General features: G+C 43.0%; 1 protein-coding gene and 2 pseudogenes across 2 annotated transcripts; 2 read left to right on the top strand and 1 right to left on the bottom strand.

Moving 5' to 3' along the window:
- The first annotated feature begins 1292 nt into the window (after nt 1–1292).
- MFAP5 (microfibril associated protein 5) lies at nt 1293–13453 on the top strand. Of its 2 annotated transcripts, XM_060026072.1 has the most exons (10): nt 1293–1507; nt 2016–2075; nt 3038–3073; nt 6118–6162; nt 6925–6957; nt 7387–7422; nt 8993–9019; nt 9760–9847; nt 10439–10512; nt 11789–13453. In XM_060026072.1, the coding sequence occupies exons 2-10, from the start codon at nt 2018–2020 to the stop codon at nt 11899–11901; spliced, it is 510 nt and encodes a 169-aa protein (XP_059882055.1). In that variant the 5' UTR covers nt 1293–1507; nt 2016–2017; the 3' UTR covers nt 11902–13453. The 2 variants fall into 2 exon arrangements, with proteins under 2 accessions (XP_059882055.1, XP_059882056.1); XM_060026073.1 differs by lacking the exon at nt 3038–3073 and having other exon boundaries at nt 1298–1507.
- A 2305-nt stretch (nt 13454–15758) lies between these two features.
- On the top strand, nt 15759–16910 carry LOC132434406 (histamine N-methyltransferase pseudogene; annotated as a pseudogene).
- A 1760-nt stretch (nt 16911–18670) lies between these two features.
- On the bottom strand, nt 18671–19287 carry LOC132434231 (large ribosomal subunit protein eL18-like; annotated as a pseudogene).
- Between the last annotated feature and the right edge of the window lie 212 nt (nt 19288–19499).

Here is a 19499-nt window from a genome sequence, read left to right as displayed (position 1 = left end):
GACAAAGTTTTTATAGCTCCTGGATCAGGGAAAACATTATGTACATATTACGTGACATGAAGGAAAGTACTGATGGAAAATAAAGCAAGCAGAATGAACTTGGCCTCAATTTTCTTTGGGCTTCTGATAGCATTTTTGTCCTTAAGATTCCAGAAACCAAGATTCTTAATATAAGCTTCAACAAAGACAAAAGACAACATAAGGCTGGAATCTCCTCTCATGGAGCTCCTCCACATTTCAAAAAGATGAGGGTTCTGTGTTCCTTAACTTTTCCTAAGACAGCAGCCCTCCTCTTGGACAAAACTCATGTACTGTCTGTTTGCCTGGATGTAGCAATATATGAGATTCTCAAAGGCGTGTGAGGGGGGCGGGGGGTGGTGAGAGAGTCAAACGTGTAGGTCAAGAAAGAGGCAAAGAAAAAAGAGAAACATAAGGATACAAAGAGGGGCTTCCCTGGTGGCACAGTGGTTGAGAGTCCGCCTGCTGATGCAGGGGACACGGGTTCGTGCCCCGGTCTGGGAGGATCCCACATGCCGCAGAGCTGCTGGGCCCGTGAGCCATGGCCACTGAGCCTGCGCGTCCGGAGCCTGTGCTCGGCAACAGCAGAGGCCACAACAGTGAGAGGCCCGTGTACCGCAAAAAAAAAAAAAAAAAAAAATCCGCCTGCCAATGCAGGAGACATGGGTTCGAGCCCTGGTCCGGGAAGATCCCACATGCCGCGGAGCAGCTAAGCCCGCGAGCCACAACTACTGAGCCCGTGAGCCACAACTACTGAGCCCGCGCACCTAGAGCCTGTGCTCTGCAACAAGAGAAGCCACCACAGTGAGAAGCCCGCGCACCACAACGAAGAGTAGCTCCTGCTCGCCGCAACTAGAGAAAGCCTGTGCACAACAGTTAAGACCCAATGCAGCCAAAAAATTAAAAAATAAATTTAAAAAAATAATAAAAGGATACAAAGAAAATTTTTGGTGTGGAATTCTAAAAGGACAAAAGTGAGAAAGGGGTTTAGAGGAATGATTCCAATATGGAAGATGGCCAGAAAAATAGAAACAGATTCTGGGCGCGTGACCGGAGGGGGCTGAGGAGCTGCTCTTTAGGTAAGAAGGAACCCAAGGAGAAAGGGAGGCTGGAGCCAGAACGTGGCTCACGGAAGGAAGGCAGATATGAGCGCCAGCCAGCCCTTCAAGGGAGGAGCAGCACATCAACGTGGTCAGAACCTTCGGAATGAGGGTGTGAGTGACTGCAAAGCCCCATCCCCCTTCTCCTCCCAGCCTCATACTGTAGCACAGCTTCAGACTCTCTAGCCCGGCTTTCTCCCTCCCTCCCTCTCTCTCTCTCTTCCTCGCTCTCCCTCATCTCATTGTTTCAGAGTAGGCCAAATTTGAAGTCCTTTCCAGGGAGTGGCCCTGTTCATCTTACTCTCCAGCCAAAGTGGAACAGAGTGAGAAGGAGAGAGACACATTCAACAACCAAAGGACTCGGTGGAAAGAGCAGAGAACCGTAAACAGTGAGTTGTTTTGATTGTCTAAAACCCTAAATAGACAGGGGTAGGGAGTGTGTGTGTGTGTGTGCGCGCACGCGCGTGTGCGTGTGCGTGTGTGTGTTTTGAAAGGCTGGAAGAGGGCAATGGGGAATGTCACTGACTTAGAATTGAACAGACATCCCAATTATCCATGGAATCCCAATGAGGAGACACCAAGATGAGCAGATGATATTAAAAAGCCACAGATTTCAAAACAGAAGATTAGACACTAGGGTTGAAAGACGCCACAGGTCGGGGGTCATTATAAACCATTTACAGTATAAAATTTCCTCTGACTTGGTAGGAAAAAAGCAAAGAGAATAATGGCAAATGATCAAAGAATAGAATTTGAAGGAGAATTGTTGAGTGAAAGAGAGGAAGGGTCTGAGACTTATGGGGCACTAGGAAAGTTCCTGGGAAGATGCAGAGACAGAGATCCTACAGATATCCTTGCCTGCAATTGAAATCTCTACTCTCCCCGCCCACCTGTCAGATATGCTGCTTTTGGGACCCAAAGTGCTGCTGTTTCTCACTGTACTCATCATTCCCTCTGGTGAGTCCCTACCTTTTTTTTCTCCCTAAAATGTCATTTTTCCTCAGATGTGGGTGGAGGTGTATGTTAGAGGTTTGATGGAATGAGGCTGAAGGGGAAGAGGAGAAGAGATGCTTGCTATTGAGCTCTAGAATTGCCATTAAAGAGAAGCACACGGCGAGTTCCCTGGTGATCCAGTGGTTAGGACTTGTCACTTTTCACTGCCGTGGGTTCAATCCCTGGTCGGGGGAACTAATATCCCGCAAGCCGGGCAGTGAAGAAAAAAAAAACCCAAAGGATAAAGAAGCTGATATATACAAATGCATACACAAACATATAAGGATCACCTCACAAGAAAGTCAAGTTTAAACCGTGAAGGAAAACAGTGAATATATACACCTAAGAAACACTAGTACCAGCCTACACACAAGCAGATTCACACGCACACAGAAAATATGTTGCCACATCTATACACAAATGAAAAATGATCTTCACAGATTTCAAAGAATCGAACTAGAAGATTGACCGCAGAAAGTGAACCTTGGCTTTCAAAAAATCCTACTCTTTTTTTTTTTTTTAATTCGGCCAAATGCAGACTGTGAGATGATAATTTTTGGACGTGTTCAGTAGTGCAGTTAACAGGGGTTGGCTGTGGGGACAGAAGGATGGGACATCAGAGAGTCTGCCGGCCTTCTGTGTGGATCAGGACCCTACCCCTTCTGGCTGGACTGAGGGCAAGAGGGCCTCTTGAGTCAGGGCATAGCAGAGCTCGCCTTTGTTCTCAGGAATCTGCTCTCTTTGAGTGTTCCCAAGTCTGTGTGTAGCACTAACGCTCTGAATACTTTTACATTGAGCTCTAACAGAAATAAAACACTGAAAGATAAAGTACAATTTTCCCATCATTTTCTGGTTCATCTTATACAAGCTTTACGGGGTATAGAGCTGGACTCATTCACATACATTTTCTCCTTCCTTTGATACAGACTGGACACCCCTAGGGGTCAACAGCCAAAGAGGAGGTAGGTGAACGCTTGGAACTGGGCTCTGATGAGGTTCTTATTAGGACAATGTAGCTGAACGGTTAGAGTTCAGGAATTTGTAGTACAACACAGAGATGCATTGCCAAGGTGTGGGAAATAGGATCTAATTCACTAGTTCAACAATCCTATTATCCTGGTAATTGCCTGGTGGTCCAGTGGTTAGGACTATATGCTTCCACTGCAGGAGGCACGGGTTCGATCCCTGGTCGGGGGACTAAGAGCCCATTCATAAAACATTCTTGTTCTCTTTTGAACTACTGAAATAACTTTCCCCAGACCTTCTCTATGTCCGTCTCATTTCCACTCCCTTGGAAAATGCCCACAGATCCTAACAGAAAACATTTTCCTAACCATGTAATAGTGGAGAAACTAAAATGCAGACCTAAGAAGTCTTCCCAGCACCAGAGCATCTGTGGCACAATCAGACAGAACCCAAAAGTTCTGGCTTCCAAAGGGCCACTTCCTTCAGCTTGATGAAGGATACTCTCATCAACATTCCCAGGCTGCCTCCAGGTACCTAACATAAGTTCTCTTGTTTTTCCCAACCCCTGAGAGCACTGCAGTATGCAACCGGTTAATGGGTCAGAAACCAAATGAGTGGGTCACAACTGGGGCTTTTAATGAGTTAGGATAGACTAAAATAAAAATAGAGTACACTGCAAGTACATTACCAGAGGAAAGTATTATCTTATTAAACTTGTTTGTTATCTTTGTGTATACTGAGGCACAATAGCATTTCTTACTGTGCATCCTGGTAGAGAAGCTAAAATATAGAAAAGCTTCTTTTTTTTTCTCTCTCTGTTGTGGGTACGGAGGTCTGAATCCCTACATTTTTGAACCTAGGTCATAGTCAGCAGTAGCAAAACTAAAAATCCAAATTCCTTTCTTTGGGCTGGTTAAGGTCCAGTCCTATTTTATGATTTGTGATGCAGAAATAGTACAAGAAATGATGAAAACGTTCCTTCAGGGAACACTCGCGAATCCTTAATAAAGCATTCAGATGGTGGGAGCTCATGGAAAAGGTGGGTAAACTGAGGAATATACAGAAAACTAGTACTCTGCCTGGAATTCTGAGGAGACAGCCAGGATACTCTCAAACCCTTTGTTCGCCCACTGCTCCCTCTGTTTCTGTGCGTGGTTGGACCGGAATGTAGCTGGAGAGAATGGGAAACAGGGCAGGATAGGGCTGCACCCCGGGGAGAATCCACTCCCTTCTTACAGCTTCTGGAATGGTTCAGGTCAGTGGCTTTTCAAATATCCTGTGGGACTGGAGCAGACTTGAATTCCTTTTATCAAAATTTGTTCCGGAAGACAAAAGCTTATACTGAGTGTTAAATTAGATGAGGCTGTTGTCAATCTGATGACCTTCTATACGGATTTTTTTTTTTAAAAGGATGAGTTAAGGAATAAGCAGGGGAAATTCCTTCAAAATGTTTTGTGGGGCTTCCCTGGTGGCGCAGTGGTTGAGAGTCCGCCTGCCGATGCAAGGGACGCGGGTTCGTGCCCCGGTCTGGGAAGATCCCACATGCCGCGGAGCGGCTGGGCCCGTGAGCCATGGTCGCTGAGCCTGCGTGTCCGGAGCCTGTGCTCCGCAACGGGAGAGGCCACAACAGTGACAGGCCCGCGTACCGCAAAAAAAAAAAACAAAAACGTTTTGTGTATTGCTTCTAGTGCAAGGATCAGTAACTCTGACATGCTTTATAAAAATGCTATTCTCACCAGATTTTAAATCTAACATTTATAAGCTGACCTCAAGGCAAACTGTGATTTTGCTGACCTCTAGTGGGTAAAACAGATTATGACTCTAAGCCATTTACAGTGAAGGTTAATTACCGGTGGGATGGTTAACAAACATTTAACTCTTCACACCGCTTTGTTATGTTGCTTTTTAAAGCAGAGACTATTTGTTTCCGGAGTTGCTGTTATTTACAGTTTCAGATACAGTTTTCTTAGTTTATCCAAATAGCTTCCACCTTAAGACCTGGACCATTTTTATTTCTTCCCCTCCGGCATTTACTTTCCAAGGATCAACAACAAGGCATTTCCTCTCCCTTCTCTTTACCTCACTTATCACTGAGCATCAGAAAACTACCAATGTTACCTTTTGTGAACAGTCTTTTGTGTAAAGTCTATCATCAGACTGATATCCAATTACATCCAAATTATGAATATCAAAATCACAGTCTGCTTGAAACAGATTCAGACAGAACGAACTTATGGTTACCAGGGGGGAAGGGATAGCTAGGGAGTTTGGGATTGACATGTACACACTGCTACATTTAAAATGGATAATCAACAGGGACTGTATACTGTATACAGGGAACTCTGCTCAATATTAAATAACCTAAATGGGAAAAGAGTTTGAAAAAGAATAGATACATGTATATGTATAAGTGAATAACTTTACTGTACACCTGAAACTATCACAACGTTGTTAATCAACTATACTCCAATATAAAACAAAAAGTTTTTAAAAGTCACAGTCTGTTTGAGAAAAACAATTTTCATTTTAAATAAGTATTGCAAAGAGGTCATCAATCCATTATAATTATTAACAAGCTCTATGACCTTGTGTGAGTTATTTATTCTCCTGGTCCTGAGTTTTACCATCTGTAAAAACAAGTACATAGTAATCCCAAATTAGCTGTATCTGTTATTATATGCTAGGATGAAGAAGTCATTCTTGCAGTCCAACACTAAACCGAAGTCTAACCGAGAAAGGGCGTGCCTGTGGTGGACTGTCTAATGGCCATGTAGTTCATTCATTCCTCTAAATAAGGAGCACACAGGGAGAAGGACTCTCTAGTGTTAGGACTGTACAGGTATATTTATGGAAGTAGGAAAGTGTGACATTTGTTTGGGCTACAGGGGAAAGGACTTAGGCTGGGAAGCAAAGAAAGAAAAACACTGTGGGATCTTACTATGAGTCTACTGTGCTTGTCAATTTCACTTACTGGGAGTGCAAGTGTAGGGGTGGGGGACAGAGAACGCTCAGAAAATGTTTCCCGATTGTTTTTATGCAGATGATGTGACTCCAGTGACTCCAGAGACATTCACAGAAGATCCTAGTAGGATACTCTTTTGTTTATTTCTTTGCTTTCAAACTGGGGATAGAAGGGTTGAGGTCTGTACATCCTTCCTTAAAGGAAGACTAGAACAGCAAGTCCCCTGCATACAAACCTTCAAGTTGCGAACTTTCAACTTGAACATTCTCATGTCCAATCACCTAAGTGAGTTCTTGTGTCTGGCGTACATTGTCACGTGTGTGCATCCTCTACAAGTGGATGTGCTTTTGTGTACTTTACTGTACGGTACTGTATAGAGTACAGTAGTACAGCATCTTTATTTCAAGCCCAGGATGTCCAGAAGCAGGTGTAAAAGCAGCAGTGATACAGCTGGTACTACTGTACTTTACAAGGTACTGTACGATTAAAAATGTTTATTTTTTGTGTTTGTTTTTTATGTATTATTCGTGTGAAAAGTATTATAAACCTGTTACAGTACAGCACCACATAGCCGATTGTGTTCGTTGGGTACCTAAGCTAACTTTGTTGGACTTACGAACAAATTGGACTTACAAAGGTGCTCTCGAAACAGAACTCATTTGTATGTAGGGGACTTGCTGAGGTTCAGAACCCTGTTGTCTATCTTAGGTGCCACCGAGGGCTCTAAACACGCCCAATCTTTTTATCGCTCCCTTATATTTTCCCCAAGAGTCCACATTCTTTCACTTCAACCTTGCCTCCTTTTAGATCATCATCCCTTCATCCGGCTCCTCTTTGCTACTTTTCCGACTTGCATTTTTCATTCCCTATGTTGTATCTTTGCAGATCTGGTGAATGATCCTGCTACAGATGAAACAGGTAGGTTTCACTCCTACAGGTATGTTTCATCTCCTTAAAGATGGCATGATTCTTGTTAATATTCACAATTATTTATTCCAGCTCTTGAATTAATCATGTATTTTTATCACAGGGAAAGGGATGTTGTTCAGTGACGGTGGGATAAAAGGAAAGAATCCTGCTAGTCCTCTAAAAACAGGAAGCAAAGTGGATTAATAGCTTAAAAAGCATGAATTAAAGTCTTCCAAAAATTAGCATCATGTCAACAGGGCAAATAATATTCAAAAAATATTTAATTATTTTCAATTAACTTTATTCCCTCGGACATAATACACAAACCCAGCCACAGTCTTGACTTTGTCCTGTTATCTATATTCTTCCCTCTTGCCTTCTGCCTTCCCCTTTGCCAATTCGAAACCCTCCTCACACCGCTGTTTTGTGCCTTTTCAGTTCTGGCCGATATCAAGCCTCCCACAGATGACCTGGGTAAGTTCAGATCTGGGATCCCAGGGCCACCGGGCCCGTTCTGGTCTTTCCCTATCCCCCATGACAGAAGGCAGTATGGCTGGTGAAGGATCCTAATTAGGGCTACCAGTTTATGTAGCACAATTGTCCAACAGTATAAGTTTAATTAAAGACATTTTTGATCCCCTAACAAGCAAGAACTGTGCGAGGGGTTTGATACACAAAATACCAAGACTTGATTTTTCTCTCCAAGTTTCTGAGACTGAATGGGTAAAGGTAAGACAAGGGTGAACAAAACTGATCTTCTTCTAGATATCTTTTGTCTAGTAGACGAGATAGACAAAGGAATGGATAACCTTATTCAGTTTTACAAATGCTATAATCAGGATAAGCAAAAGAAGCTGTGGAAGACTCAAAGAGTCCTTGACTATACTTTGTGTTGGGAGTTAGGAAAGGCTTTTATGGAAGGCATATTGACTAGGTTGATTCTTGAAAGACAAGTGAATAGAAAGGGGAAGAGCTTTTAGGTAAAGAAAACAATATGGGCAAAGGCTTAGAATGGAAATGAAAACCAATCAGAGAATAATGCATGCAAAGGAAGGTCCTAAGCAGATTCATGAACTGGAAAGCCAGTGAGAATGCTTTTGCCTAGTCCCAATAAAATATGATGGCCTGAACTACGTTAGAGGTAAGGGAGAGAAATGAGCTGTCAGCGAGCAGGGACTGTTGAGATGATGTCCAGTTTTCTATTAGGTAGACGGTAGCTATTGGGTGGATGGTGGTACCAATGTGAATATTGGTGAAGGGGAAAGATAAGGCAGTTTGAGATATGGAAGGATCTTTTTAAAAAAAAAATCCATGAACTCTTCCACAAAAATGGCAGTTGGATTTGTAGGTCTTGAGCTTATTAGGAGAAAGATCTGGGCTAGACATATAAGTTTGAGAATTCTCAACATATAAACCTGTAATTGAAACCATGCGACAGATATAGCATTCTTCCTGTGGTATCCTATAAGCAACCCTTCCAAAGACATTTTTACAGATAACTCCCGTGGTTAGTCTATTTCCTCAAGACTCATCTTACTCCTTGACTTATTCTCCATTTTACAAACTTCGCTGGTATTTAACCTGCCCCTAGGTTAGGGTTGGATGTGACTATGACCCTTGCTATTCTTTACCAAATAACTTTTATCCAAGAACCCATGATGATGTATCTAGAGCTTCCACAGCAGAATAATAATCTTTTTTCCCCTTAGCTCCAGGATGACGCTCTTCTGAGCATGGCTCGTTGCCTTGTGTTTCTACTAAATTTGCCTCTTGATAGAAACAAAGATATTCTCAATACAATGAGTTTCTCAACTCTCTAGGAGAGAAAGGAGAAAGACAAAAATCATTTAAAATCAGGTTAAATCTCTTCAATTTTGTGGATCAAAACACCCCATTATGGGTTTTCTTTTAGAAGTGGCTAAAAAAGAGTTATTAATTCATCTACTATGGGTGCCGCACATGGGTCTCAAGTAAGGCAACATGACAGTTACAGGGCAGTGACTTCTAGAAGCAGGAATAACTGAATAAAATTTTTGCCTTCTAGCCTCGCCCGATAAAAATACCACCACAGGTATGAATGTCTTTTGCGTGTCTTTTTTTAAGCTTTGTTTTTCCTTCCTGAGAATTCCTTGTCCTTGCTCTTGGGAGGATACTTGGTACATCTTCTAGTTTATTTCCAATTCTATCTCAAAGCGTATTTGTAATACTCTTCATTATCCTCCCACCCCACCCCACTGTTTTACGAGCTCCTGTTCTAAAAGTCATGGGAAAAAGATGGGACCACCGTTGCATGGTCCCAGACCAGTCTTCTCCCTAAACTACCTTTGGACACTATCTGTTGGTTAGTGGGTTGGGAAGTGACTGCAAGGACTCCATATGACTGTAGATGTCATGCTTTCTCTAATGTACTGATAATTCTGATGTGCAGATAGGGTTGAAAACCCCCCAGAACAGAGAAACAGTGACCCACCTTAGAATTCAAATTCTTCAGAATGGGACTGCTAGCATTTGATATTTCATGTTGCCACCTGTATAACCCTAGAAGGATTTTTTTCCTAGAAGAGACCTCAGGGACTATTTTAACCCACTTTCCTTCCAGGTAGGGAAGCACCTAAATTTCATTTTTTAGCCAACTTCTATTATTGCTTTGTTTTGGTGACAGGAAGAACATGCCCCCAACTTACAGTGATCCCCTGTAGAGATTACTTTGTAGGTTTTCCCCAGCTCTCTCTCCCCTCCTCCATCCCCTTAACCCTTTGTTCATGCCTGTTTGTTATGCCTCCCCGTGTTTTTTATGTTGGGCCTCTTCAGAGTGCCGGGATGAGAAATTTGCCTGCACAAGACTCTACTCTGTGCATCGGCCAGTGAAGCAATGCATCCATCAATTATGCTTTACCAGGTAAAGGTCCCAGAACACCTAGAGAGCATCGTCCATGATACTGTGGAATTTCAGTCTTTGGAGGGGCAGACGTTTCTTAGCATAACCCTCTTAGCTACTCCTGAAGGTGCCAATGAGCACGTGGAGTATGGATTGCGGCACACAGAGAACAGTTTGACTAATAAGTGTAGACGCTAGAAGGCAAAGGAAGGTGGGGGCTGGAGGCAGGATCATCATAAGGGAAACTCCAGTCTATCAAATGTACCACCTCACTGAAAAAGGCTGGAGCTAAACATCCAAGTGTGAAGGTAGAAAATAGTAGGGAATGGTGGGGAGGAGTATGAAGCTTGAGTCTAGGTGGAGTGTGCAAAGTGTCACCAAGAAGAGTGATTGATCCCATTCCCGTCTCCTACACTACTTGGGGAGGTGGGGTGGGGCGGGGCGTGTGAGGAAGAAGTCTGAAACACTTAAGGAAATCCAGATAAGGGGAGAACAGATAGGGAAGAGTGGGACATACAGGAGTTGAAGAGGCATCGCAGGCCCGAGGCTAGATCTCCCTCTCAATGCTTTTTCTATCTCCTTCCTGCACCGTGACATTTGCACTGGTGGCAGTTTACGGCGTATGTACATCATCAACAATGAGGTCTGCTCCCGTCTTGTCTGTAAAGAGCATGAAGTTATGAAAGGTAAGACTGGCTTTTTAGTGGGGAGGAACAGTAATGAGAGTGATAACTAGGCACAAGACGCTAACAGATCCGAGGTCTGGCTTTGCAGGAGGGCTTTAGGCTATTCCCTGACGTACAATAGCTCCCGTTCCAACACGTTACCCCAAATAAACAATCTAAGGAAAGCAGTACGCTTACTATATACACAACCCTAAGAAAAGCACCCCTCCCCAGATCTCTTTCCAACTAGACAGTAACCCCTAACTTCTCTTACATAGAGATAGAAATTTCAGATGCTCTGGTTGCTTTGAAGATTATTCACCAGACTTCTAGATGGAAAGCCAAGTCAGCCATTAAAAATAACAGTCTCTACTCATCTGCAGCCACGTTCATAACTCTGGGGGCGCGGGGAAAGCCACTGATTTGGAGGCAGTAGCATTTGGATATGTGAAAAATCAACTGGACTCCTAGACACCAGCTACCTTTTAAACATTCCACCAATTCCAAGAACCATTTACCTTGCTTATTGTGAAATGTCAGAGGTAGAGGAAGGTAGAAAGATTTTACAAGGGTCCAGAGTGTGTGGTTATAGACTGTGCATGGTGGGAAAAAAGATATTTGTCACCTTGCCCCTGGCCAGCCCCAAACGATGGCTGTGGTCAGCAAAGACACCACACACGAAAGCCACTCTGACTCAGCAGCCCGCCTTACACCAAGCCCCTGAGTAAGAGCTGTACTTAACTTCGCAGAAGGAAACTTGCTGCTTGCCCCCAATTGGCTCTATGCAAGCCACCTGCAAGGGAAGCACCTTGACATTGAGGATGAGTATTTGGGACTCTAGGCACTTTCAAGTGTCTCAGGGGACTTGCTAAAGTTAGCCATTTTCACATAGTAAACATTTAAATGTATATTGAATGACTGGACCTCCTATTTTTGCTGTTTAATAAGTCCACGATTAGAAGAATTGGGAGCAAGGTGTATAAAGGAAACTAAAATTTACCGACCACCAGTGTGCTAGGTACTTTTGTACCCATTTTTTCATTTTCATACTGACAACTACCTTGTTGAGGTGGGTATTTTAATGCTTGTTTTACAGAAAGGGATAGTGAGGTTCAGAGAAGTTCAACTTTCTGGTAGGAAGTAAATAACCAGTAAGTGGCAGGGCTGGGGTTCTAACCCTGATCCATTTCTCTTCAACCTTTTCACTACACCACCCTGCAGTCTTCCCTTTCCTTAAGACACGAGCGCTTGCCATCTTCCCGCATCCTCATCCCATTATGCTCTGCTTCTCTTCTAGATGAACTTTGCCGTCAGATGGCTGGTCTACCCCCAAGGCGACTCCGTCGCTCCAGCTATTTCCGCCTTCCCCCCTGTGATGATGTGAACTTGCAGAGACCCAGTGGTCTGTGATGTCAAGGAAGAGGAAAGAAAGAATGTGTGGGTGGGAGGGAGAGGGAACTGCTCTAAGAGGGAACTTCTTGTCCAACCATTGTCAGCCAACCCATAGACATGAGTATTTCTTAGACCAATCCCATCGCAATGTCTAGCTTTTGCCCCTACTTCTTGATTTTTCACCCATTTATCTCATTTTTCAGTACTTAAAATAGTCTATAGTATTGCATGGTTTTGCTGCTTCCCCATATCATAGACCTAGTAGATATACCATGTGGCTGGGATACAAACATTCTACATACAATTTCAAGGGAAAATAAACTTCAATAAAATGATTAAAAATAATAGCTAACTACTGAATCTGTTTGAGATAGATCTTAGGGTGGAAGACGTTATCACTGTCTACCTTAACTAACCATGGAACTTTATTTTTCATTCAAGAGTTTCCTAGATTAACCCCCATTCACCTACATAGTCCCCTTTACTTTTATTAATTATTTTGCTGGACTGTCCTAACATTTGCCTGGTAGGTCCTTTTTAGGAGAAGAATTATGGTAATTTTTGTAGTCGTAGAAAATTCTCCAGAGCCGAGTTATACAAGACCAAGGCTAAAGAGAGAGGAGTACACCAGGTATAAAACTATTCAATTTTTCATGCAGTTGTTCAGGCAAGTAGGGCTAGCAAGTCTCATTTACCCACTCATTTAGGGTAGTATGGGGGTTAGCCCACCTCCACAAGTTAATTAGACAACTTAATGTGAAACCATATCCTTGATCCTAATTTCCTTGAGTGGTTGGTACTTCTTTCATCCTCACCACTTACCAAAATCTGTAGAGATGATGTTGTGCAAATGGATTCTAGAGTAGCCTGACTTGGGGCATAAGAAGGGAATTCAGACCTGAACTTCAACACACAAGTATAAAGTTTACCTGATGGTTTACAGGAAAGAGTAAAAGAAACACAATATTCAGGCAACCTGCATTCTAATCCTGGCTCTAGCAGTAACCAGGTAGCCTCAGTGAAGTCATGTTCTCTCATTAGGCCCTGGTCTAATTTCCCCATCTTTAACATGACAAAGTTAAATTTATGTTAGTTCGAAGGTTTCTTTTAACTCGATGGTTTGAGATTTAAATGCATTTTTCGTTTTTCTCAAAGCCTAGATGTTATATGTTACAGAATTCAACTTGGTAAGGGTTGGATTCCTTTCACATTGCGGAAATACTACCTAAATGAGGACAAGATTCTTGCTGTTAAGAAGCAATTTAGTTTAATAGGATTTGCACAACGGATTAAAGAGAAACGCTAGAAGAGCCCCAAAGCATGTAAGCCCTACCCCAATCTCTCAAAGCAAATGTACTCGTATATAGACAGACATAGTCAAGGGACATTGTAGCCACTGTAGAGGCATCTCATAGGCACAGAGTTTCCAAGAATCATTTCAGTCTCTTCATGAACTTGACCCTCCAATTGCCTACTGAACGAGAGGTGGCATTCCCACCAGAGAGCACCCCAATCCCAGTATTGGGTATATTGCAAATTAAACACTTAAAATAAATGTTCCCAATTTCCTTCTCAGAAGACAGTGGTCTTTGGTCTGGTTATTTCTTTTTCTATGTTTAGAAAGAAGGCCTGAACTTAGGCTTTAATCCCATTTTGAAAGGTGAGTGGCAGCATCACTCACATTTCTCTGTTCTGCTCTTCTCCATTGTTTCCTCCTTCCCTCCACAACTTGACCACTGGTTCTCCAACATTACAAATCTGTTTGCTCTCCCCCAGACGTGGTCCCCTCTTGGGTCCTCTAGAAAATTCCATTTCTTTTCTGCCTCCTTTAGTCTTACTGGGTGAAGTTCTGTGTTTCACCCTCGCTTTTCTTTTGCATCATCAAATTCCCGTGCTTTGCTGTTTCTCACTGTTCTGATATCCTCTGCCTTTTGTACTCGTCTCTATATGTAAACCAACACTTCTAACTCACTTTCTGTCCTTTCTTTCCTTACCCTTACAAAGGCTTATTTTCCCTCATAACTTTCCTCTAAGAACAGTCCCAGGGCACTTTTGGGGGGTTGCTTTTGGTCCTAGTTCTTTCCCTCTGTCCTTTCTTCCCCGTTTGCAGAATTCCATTCACCTCCTTCTTGCTGCATTTTACTCTCGACCCATTTCAGTTCCCGATGTTCTAGTTTTCTTTCCTTGATCCTCCCCATAAAAGGATGTGAACACATTTCACTCTTTATGGTATTAACATAATTTTTTTCCTGGTGAACACAAGTGACAACCTTCTTAAACAAGGAACTTTAACGTCTTTAATGTTGGAATTAACAGATCGGGTGAAAGTACCGTTAAGCAATTTGTGACTGAATGCCTTCCTGGTACCTTGAAGAGACTCACCTGCCTACTCACCTCACCTAAAAAATAAAGTTTTACTCTTATTTTCTCTTCCAAAATTGAGTTGATCCTGCTCTGAGCCTAACCTTTTCCCATATTTCATGCTTCTGATTAAAGAAAATTCTCCTCCCTCCTTGAATGAAGAAGTTCTGGAAATTCAAGCGTGCACTATACTCTCTAAAAAGAGCTCCTTGCACACTCTCTAAGTATTCATTTGACTCAGATGGTGCAAACCCCAAGCTGTCTCCCCACTTTTGATGACCTCAAGCAGTACGTGTTGCCAGCCACAAGCTCGTCCCTCCCCTGCCTCGGGCACTTGTGGTGAGAGCTGATGTTTAGCCAAATACTTTACACCTGGTCAGAGGTGCAAGCAACTGGCAGTCTCTTAAGGTTCACCTTCCTTCTGTACTGAAGCAGCTGTAACACAGTTAAGAGAGACATCTGAGAAGAAACAGAAGTTGGAGGAGTACCAGATAAGGGGGATAAGGAGATGGCAGAGGGATGATGGGTTGACATCAGAGCAGGGGAACCCGGAGGCTCTGGGAATTCACAAATCTGTCTGGGAGAAGGGAATTTGCAAAGTGTGGTGAAGAGGACCCGAGTTCCATACCGATCCATCTGGAACCTTACAGGGTAGAATGAACATCAGAAGCACAGTGGAGGTGGGGCAGGGCTGTGCTTAGAGTTTAGTCAAATTCAGGGAGGCAAAGATTAGGTTAAAAATACAACACTCCAATAAAAATTGAAATCCTTGGGACTTCCCTGGTGGCGCAGTGGTTAAGAATCCACCTGCCGATGCAGGGAACATGGGTTCTATCCCTGGTCTGGGAAGATCCCACGTGTCGCAGAGCAACTAAGCCTGTGCGCCACAGCTACTGAGCCTGCGCTCTAGAGCCCACGAGCCACAACTACTGAGCTCGTGAGCCACAGCTACTGAAGCTCGCGCGCCTAGAGCCCATGCTCTGCAACGAGAGAAGCCACCGCAATGAGAAGCCCGCGCACCACAACAAAGAGTAGCCCCCGCTCACCGCAACTAGAGAAAGCCCACGCGTAGCAACGAAGACCCAAGGCAGCCAAATAAATAAATAAATAAAAACTTTAAAAAATTGAAATCCTTGTGTGTTTTAGCATTTCTCACTAACTAAACACCAGCGAAAGTGACTTGACTTTCTCTGTGGCAGGGAGAGGAACAGGTGGCCAGTTTTTTTTTTTTCTAAAAACCAGTCAACCAGAGCCACAAGCGGCGTCAGACGACAACTTCTGGGCAGAACCCAAGATGGAAAAGCAAATGTTGTTTATATAAATAGAGGTGCAGAGCCCATAACTTCCTGTTGACAAAATGAGCTTCACTTCACCTCAAACCCTCAATGGTTTTAAAAATAGCTGATAGTCACTTAGTAAGGAGCTTTGCAAACCCAGCCTCTCCAGCACGTTAAATTCAAAGCAGGGCTTTTTTGTGTGTGTGTGGTTTTTTTTTTTTTTTTGGATAGAAACTGGTGCGGGTGAAGAGAGAAAGAAGGAACTGGGAAGAGAAGGAAGGGAAGAGGGAAGCTAGACCTCCCCTCCCTCCTTGTCTTTCTCGGAAAACCAAACATGGCATCTTCCATGAAGAGCTTGTTTTCTGACCATAGCAGATATGTTGAATCTTTCCGGAGGTTTCTCAACAATTCCACGGGGCATCAGCAATGCTGATATTGCATGGTGCTATTGCATGCAGCAATTCATGGACGAGAAGCTGCTGGGCATAATAGCAAGGATTGGAGACACAAAATCTGAAATTAAGACTCTAAGCATTGGTGGAGGTGCAGGTGAAACTGATCTTCATATCCTCTCCAAAGTGCAGGCTCAATACCCTGGAGTTAGTATCAACAATGAAGTTGTTGAACCAAGTGCTGAACAAATCACCAAGTACAAAGAGCTTGTAGCCAAGACATCAAACCTCGAGAACATAAAGTTTACTTGGCATAAGGAGGCATCACCTGAATATCAAAATAGAATGATGGAGAAAAAAGAACTTCAGAAGTGGGACTTTATTCATATGATTCAGATGCTGTATTATGTAAAAGACATCCCAGCCACCCTGAAATTCTTCCATAGTCTCTTAGCTACCAGTGCTAAGATTCTCATTACTCTTGTGTCCAGAACCAGTGGCTGGGACAAGCTATGGAAAAAGTACAGATCTCACTTACCCCGGGATGACCTCTGCCAGTATGTCACGTCATCTGACCTCGTGCAGATGCTGGACAAGTTGGGGATTAAGTATGAGTGTTATGACCTTCTGTCCACCATGGACATATCTGACTGTTTTAATGACAGCAATGAAAATGAAGACCTGCTTTGGGATTTTTTGACAGAAACCTGCAACTTTAGTACAACAGCACCACCTGATCTCAAAGCAGAAATTATGAAAGATCTGCAAGACCCTGAATTCAGTGTAAAGAAAGAGGGAAAGGTTCTTTTCAATAACAGTCTGAGTTTCATAGTGGTTGAGGCATATATATCCACCATGAGAATGTATTCAAATACTATAGCTTGAACAATTTTGATCATTCACTTATTTGTGTATTAAAATTATAAATATATCTCATAACATAAACAGAGCATTTTTTCTGATATGTAAAACCTAGAAAATCCCAAGATATTCTTGGACTTCCATGTGGAATCATATATGACACTGCTGGTCTTATCCCATCCCTTCTATCTGTCTACATACCATATAATCTGGAAAAATGAAACAACTAAGTTTCACGGGCTTATTGACAATAAAATCCTTTCCATTCGTTGATTACAATGGAATACTAATAAAATATATGCTATGGATTTTTAAAATAAAAAAAATAGCTGATAACTTTTTTTTTTCTTTCAATTTGTCCAATCACTTTCAGTAAGATTCTAGCTTTTCCTTAACTCAGGGGTCCTGAAATTCTTTTCTCTGTCTCTGGTGTTCTCCTCTTTCATTCCCTTTTCCTTTTTTCTGTGTGTTTACCCAGCCATAAATCTGTACTCTGTAGTTTTGGGGAGACATTATCGGAGTTCCATACCAATCAATAAGGGTTGAACTCGGAATGATCTCATACATTTGTGAGACTCACCTCCCCCCAACTCTTTTAAAAAGTAATAGATGCACTTTGAGAAAGTATAAGGAACTATTTTAATGGAAAATAACCTGAATTATACTTAAGGGGTTGATGGGCATTGAGGTGTCAACTGTGTCATTATATGTTTTCCTAATATGTTGTTCTGTCCCAAATGGTCAAACACAAGGAGTTACAAAGAAGGGTAGTGAGAACTGCATAGAAAAACCCTCATATATTCATTCATTCTTGAAAATGGGTGAGATTTAGGGGGGAAGGAGAATAAAGTAATATAAATACAAATCAGCCTATGAAAATGTGTAATATTAACATCAAAATCAATGTGAAAACAAAAAAGTACTTCAAAAATGTTCATGTAGGGTTTCCCTGGTGGCGCAGTGGTTGAGAGCCCGCCTGCCGATGCAGGGGACACGGGTTCGTGCCCCGGTCCGGGAAGATCCCACATGCCGCGGAGCGGCTGGGCCCGTGAGCCATGGCCGCTGAGCCTGCGCGTCCGGAGCCTGTGCTCCGCAACGGGAGAGGTCACAACAGTGAGAGGCCCGCGTACCACAAAAAAAAAAAAAAAAAAAAATGTTCATATAAAATCATGCATGGCAGCTCCTTAATTGGCTATTAAGAGAAACCAGTTTGTTTGTTGGAAGGTGAGCTATAACTTAATTGTGTTAAACACCTATGCCCTTTTCTCTGCCATTAGCTACCCAGCATCGAAGGACCTGACAAGGTGTAATAAATTGATAAGTACAATAATTCATAATTAAATTTAATTATGAATAATTAAATTACAATTCAGAAGAATCACAGTATGTTCTAATGACATAAGACAAGAATAATTTCTCTTGCCATGTAAAAAAAAGAAACTAAAAATTATATCATCTAAACACAGGGTATCTAGACCCTAAATCAGGTGCCTTTGTATCATCCTGTTTGTTTCAAGTAATATAAAAGAATTGATATTGGTTTCCGGGCCAGTCCTGATTAGCACCCACGTTGTGTGGTCCTAAGGTGATAACCTCTGTTATAACTGTAAATTGGTGGTGATACATCTGCCTTATGAGTCGTTCTGGGGATTAACAAGACCACGTCTTCAAAGGTTTGGCGCCTGTAAGACTATTATGTAGTAAAACTATGGGACTTTTTTCCTAGTTAAGCCGATTGGTTTCTCCCTAACTGTCCTTGAGTAGGTTGACTCTCCTTTCTTTCTCTTGTGACAAAGTGAGATCACCCTTGTGGATTAGCTTTTCCGTGGAGAGGTATGGAAGCCTGCTAAGGGTGTACAATGCCACTGATGCTAGTTTCTCAACAGTTTGAGCTTCCTAATTTAAATTTAATTTTTTAAGTATCCAGAAATCTTTTAGCAGGGCAGGTTCGTTTTTGTAGCAGCGGCTGGCGGGTCGGCCTCTGGTGCTTGGAGAGCAGACAGGATGGGTGGAGCTGTGCAGTGTTCCCTGGGCCTCGCCCAGACACCTGGACACTTTGCAACCCTTGAGAGGACCGGAGGGCAGGACGGTGCCGCAGCTCTTGGGGGAGTCCAGAGCCGGGTGATGGAAAGTAAGGATCTTGCCTCTGGCCTTGGGGATGCAACTCTGGGCGCGGCTGCTTCCCTGAAGCGCACACCTGAACTTTGGGCAGGTGTGCATCATCAGTTTGGGGGTTATACTGAGACACGTGCATCGTCAGGTATAACTCCCATAACCACAGCCATTCTGTCTTCCCAGTCAGGAAACTTCATCTTCCCGACCATCCAGGAAAGGGACAGGGGCAGCTCGTTAGAGCAACTCATAAACAACTTCTTCAGCACAACTTGGCTGAAGGTGGAGTTAGTTGGCCAGAAACCTGTACAGCTTGACAAACAGCCTTCGGGAGACGTCCTGGCCTCGAGCTCCCGGCCCTGAACTCTTCGGTCCTTGTTGTGGCCAAAGTTCCCTCGCATGTTGGAGCCTACTGCTCTGCCGGGTGTTTTGTTTGTTCATTCATTTTAACAAACATCATTATTGCATTTTGAGAGTGACCCTGTGAGGAAGGCAGCAGAGGGATCATTGTTCCTATTTTTCAGACAGGGACCAAGGTTTAGAGAAATGAAGAGCCCCACTGACCAGATGAAATTTAGTGTGGCAGAACCATGCCTGAACTAAGTTCTAAAAC

This window comes from Delphinus delphis, chromosome 11 (genome assembly GCF_949987515.2).
Source record: "Delphinus delphis chromosome 11, mDelDel1.2, whole genome shotgun sequence".
NCBI lineage: Eukaryota > Metazoa > Chordata > Mammalia > Artiodactyla > Delphinidae > Delphinus > Delphinus delphis.
This window is presented reverse-complemented; position numbering and strand designations above follow the sequence as displayed.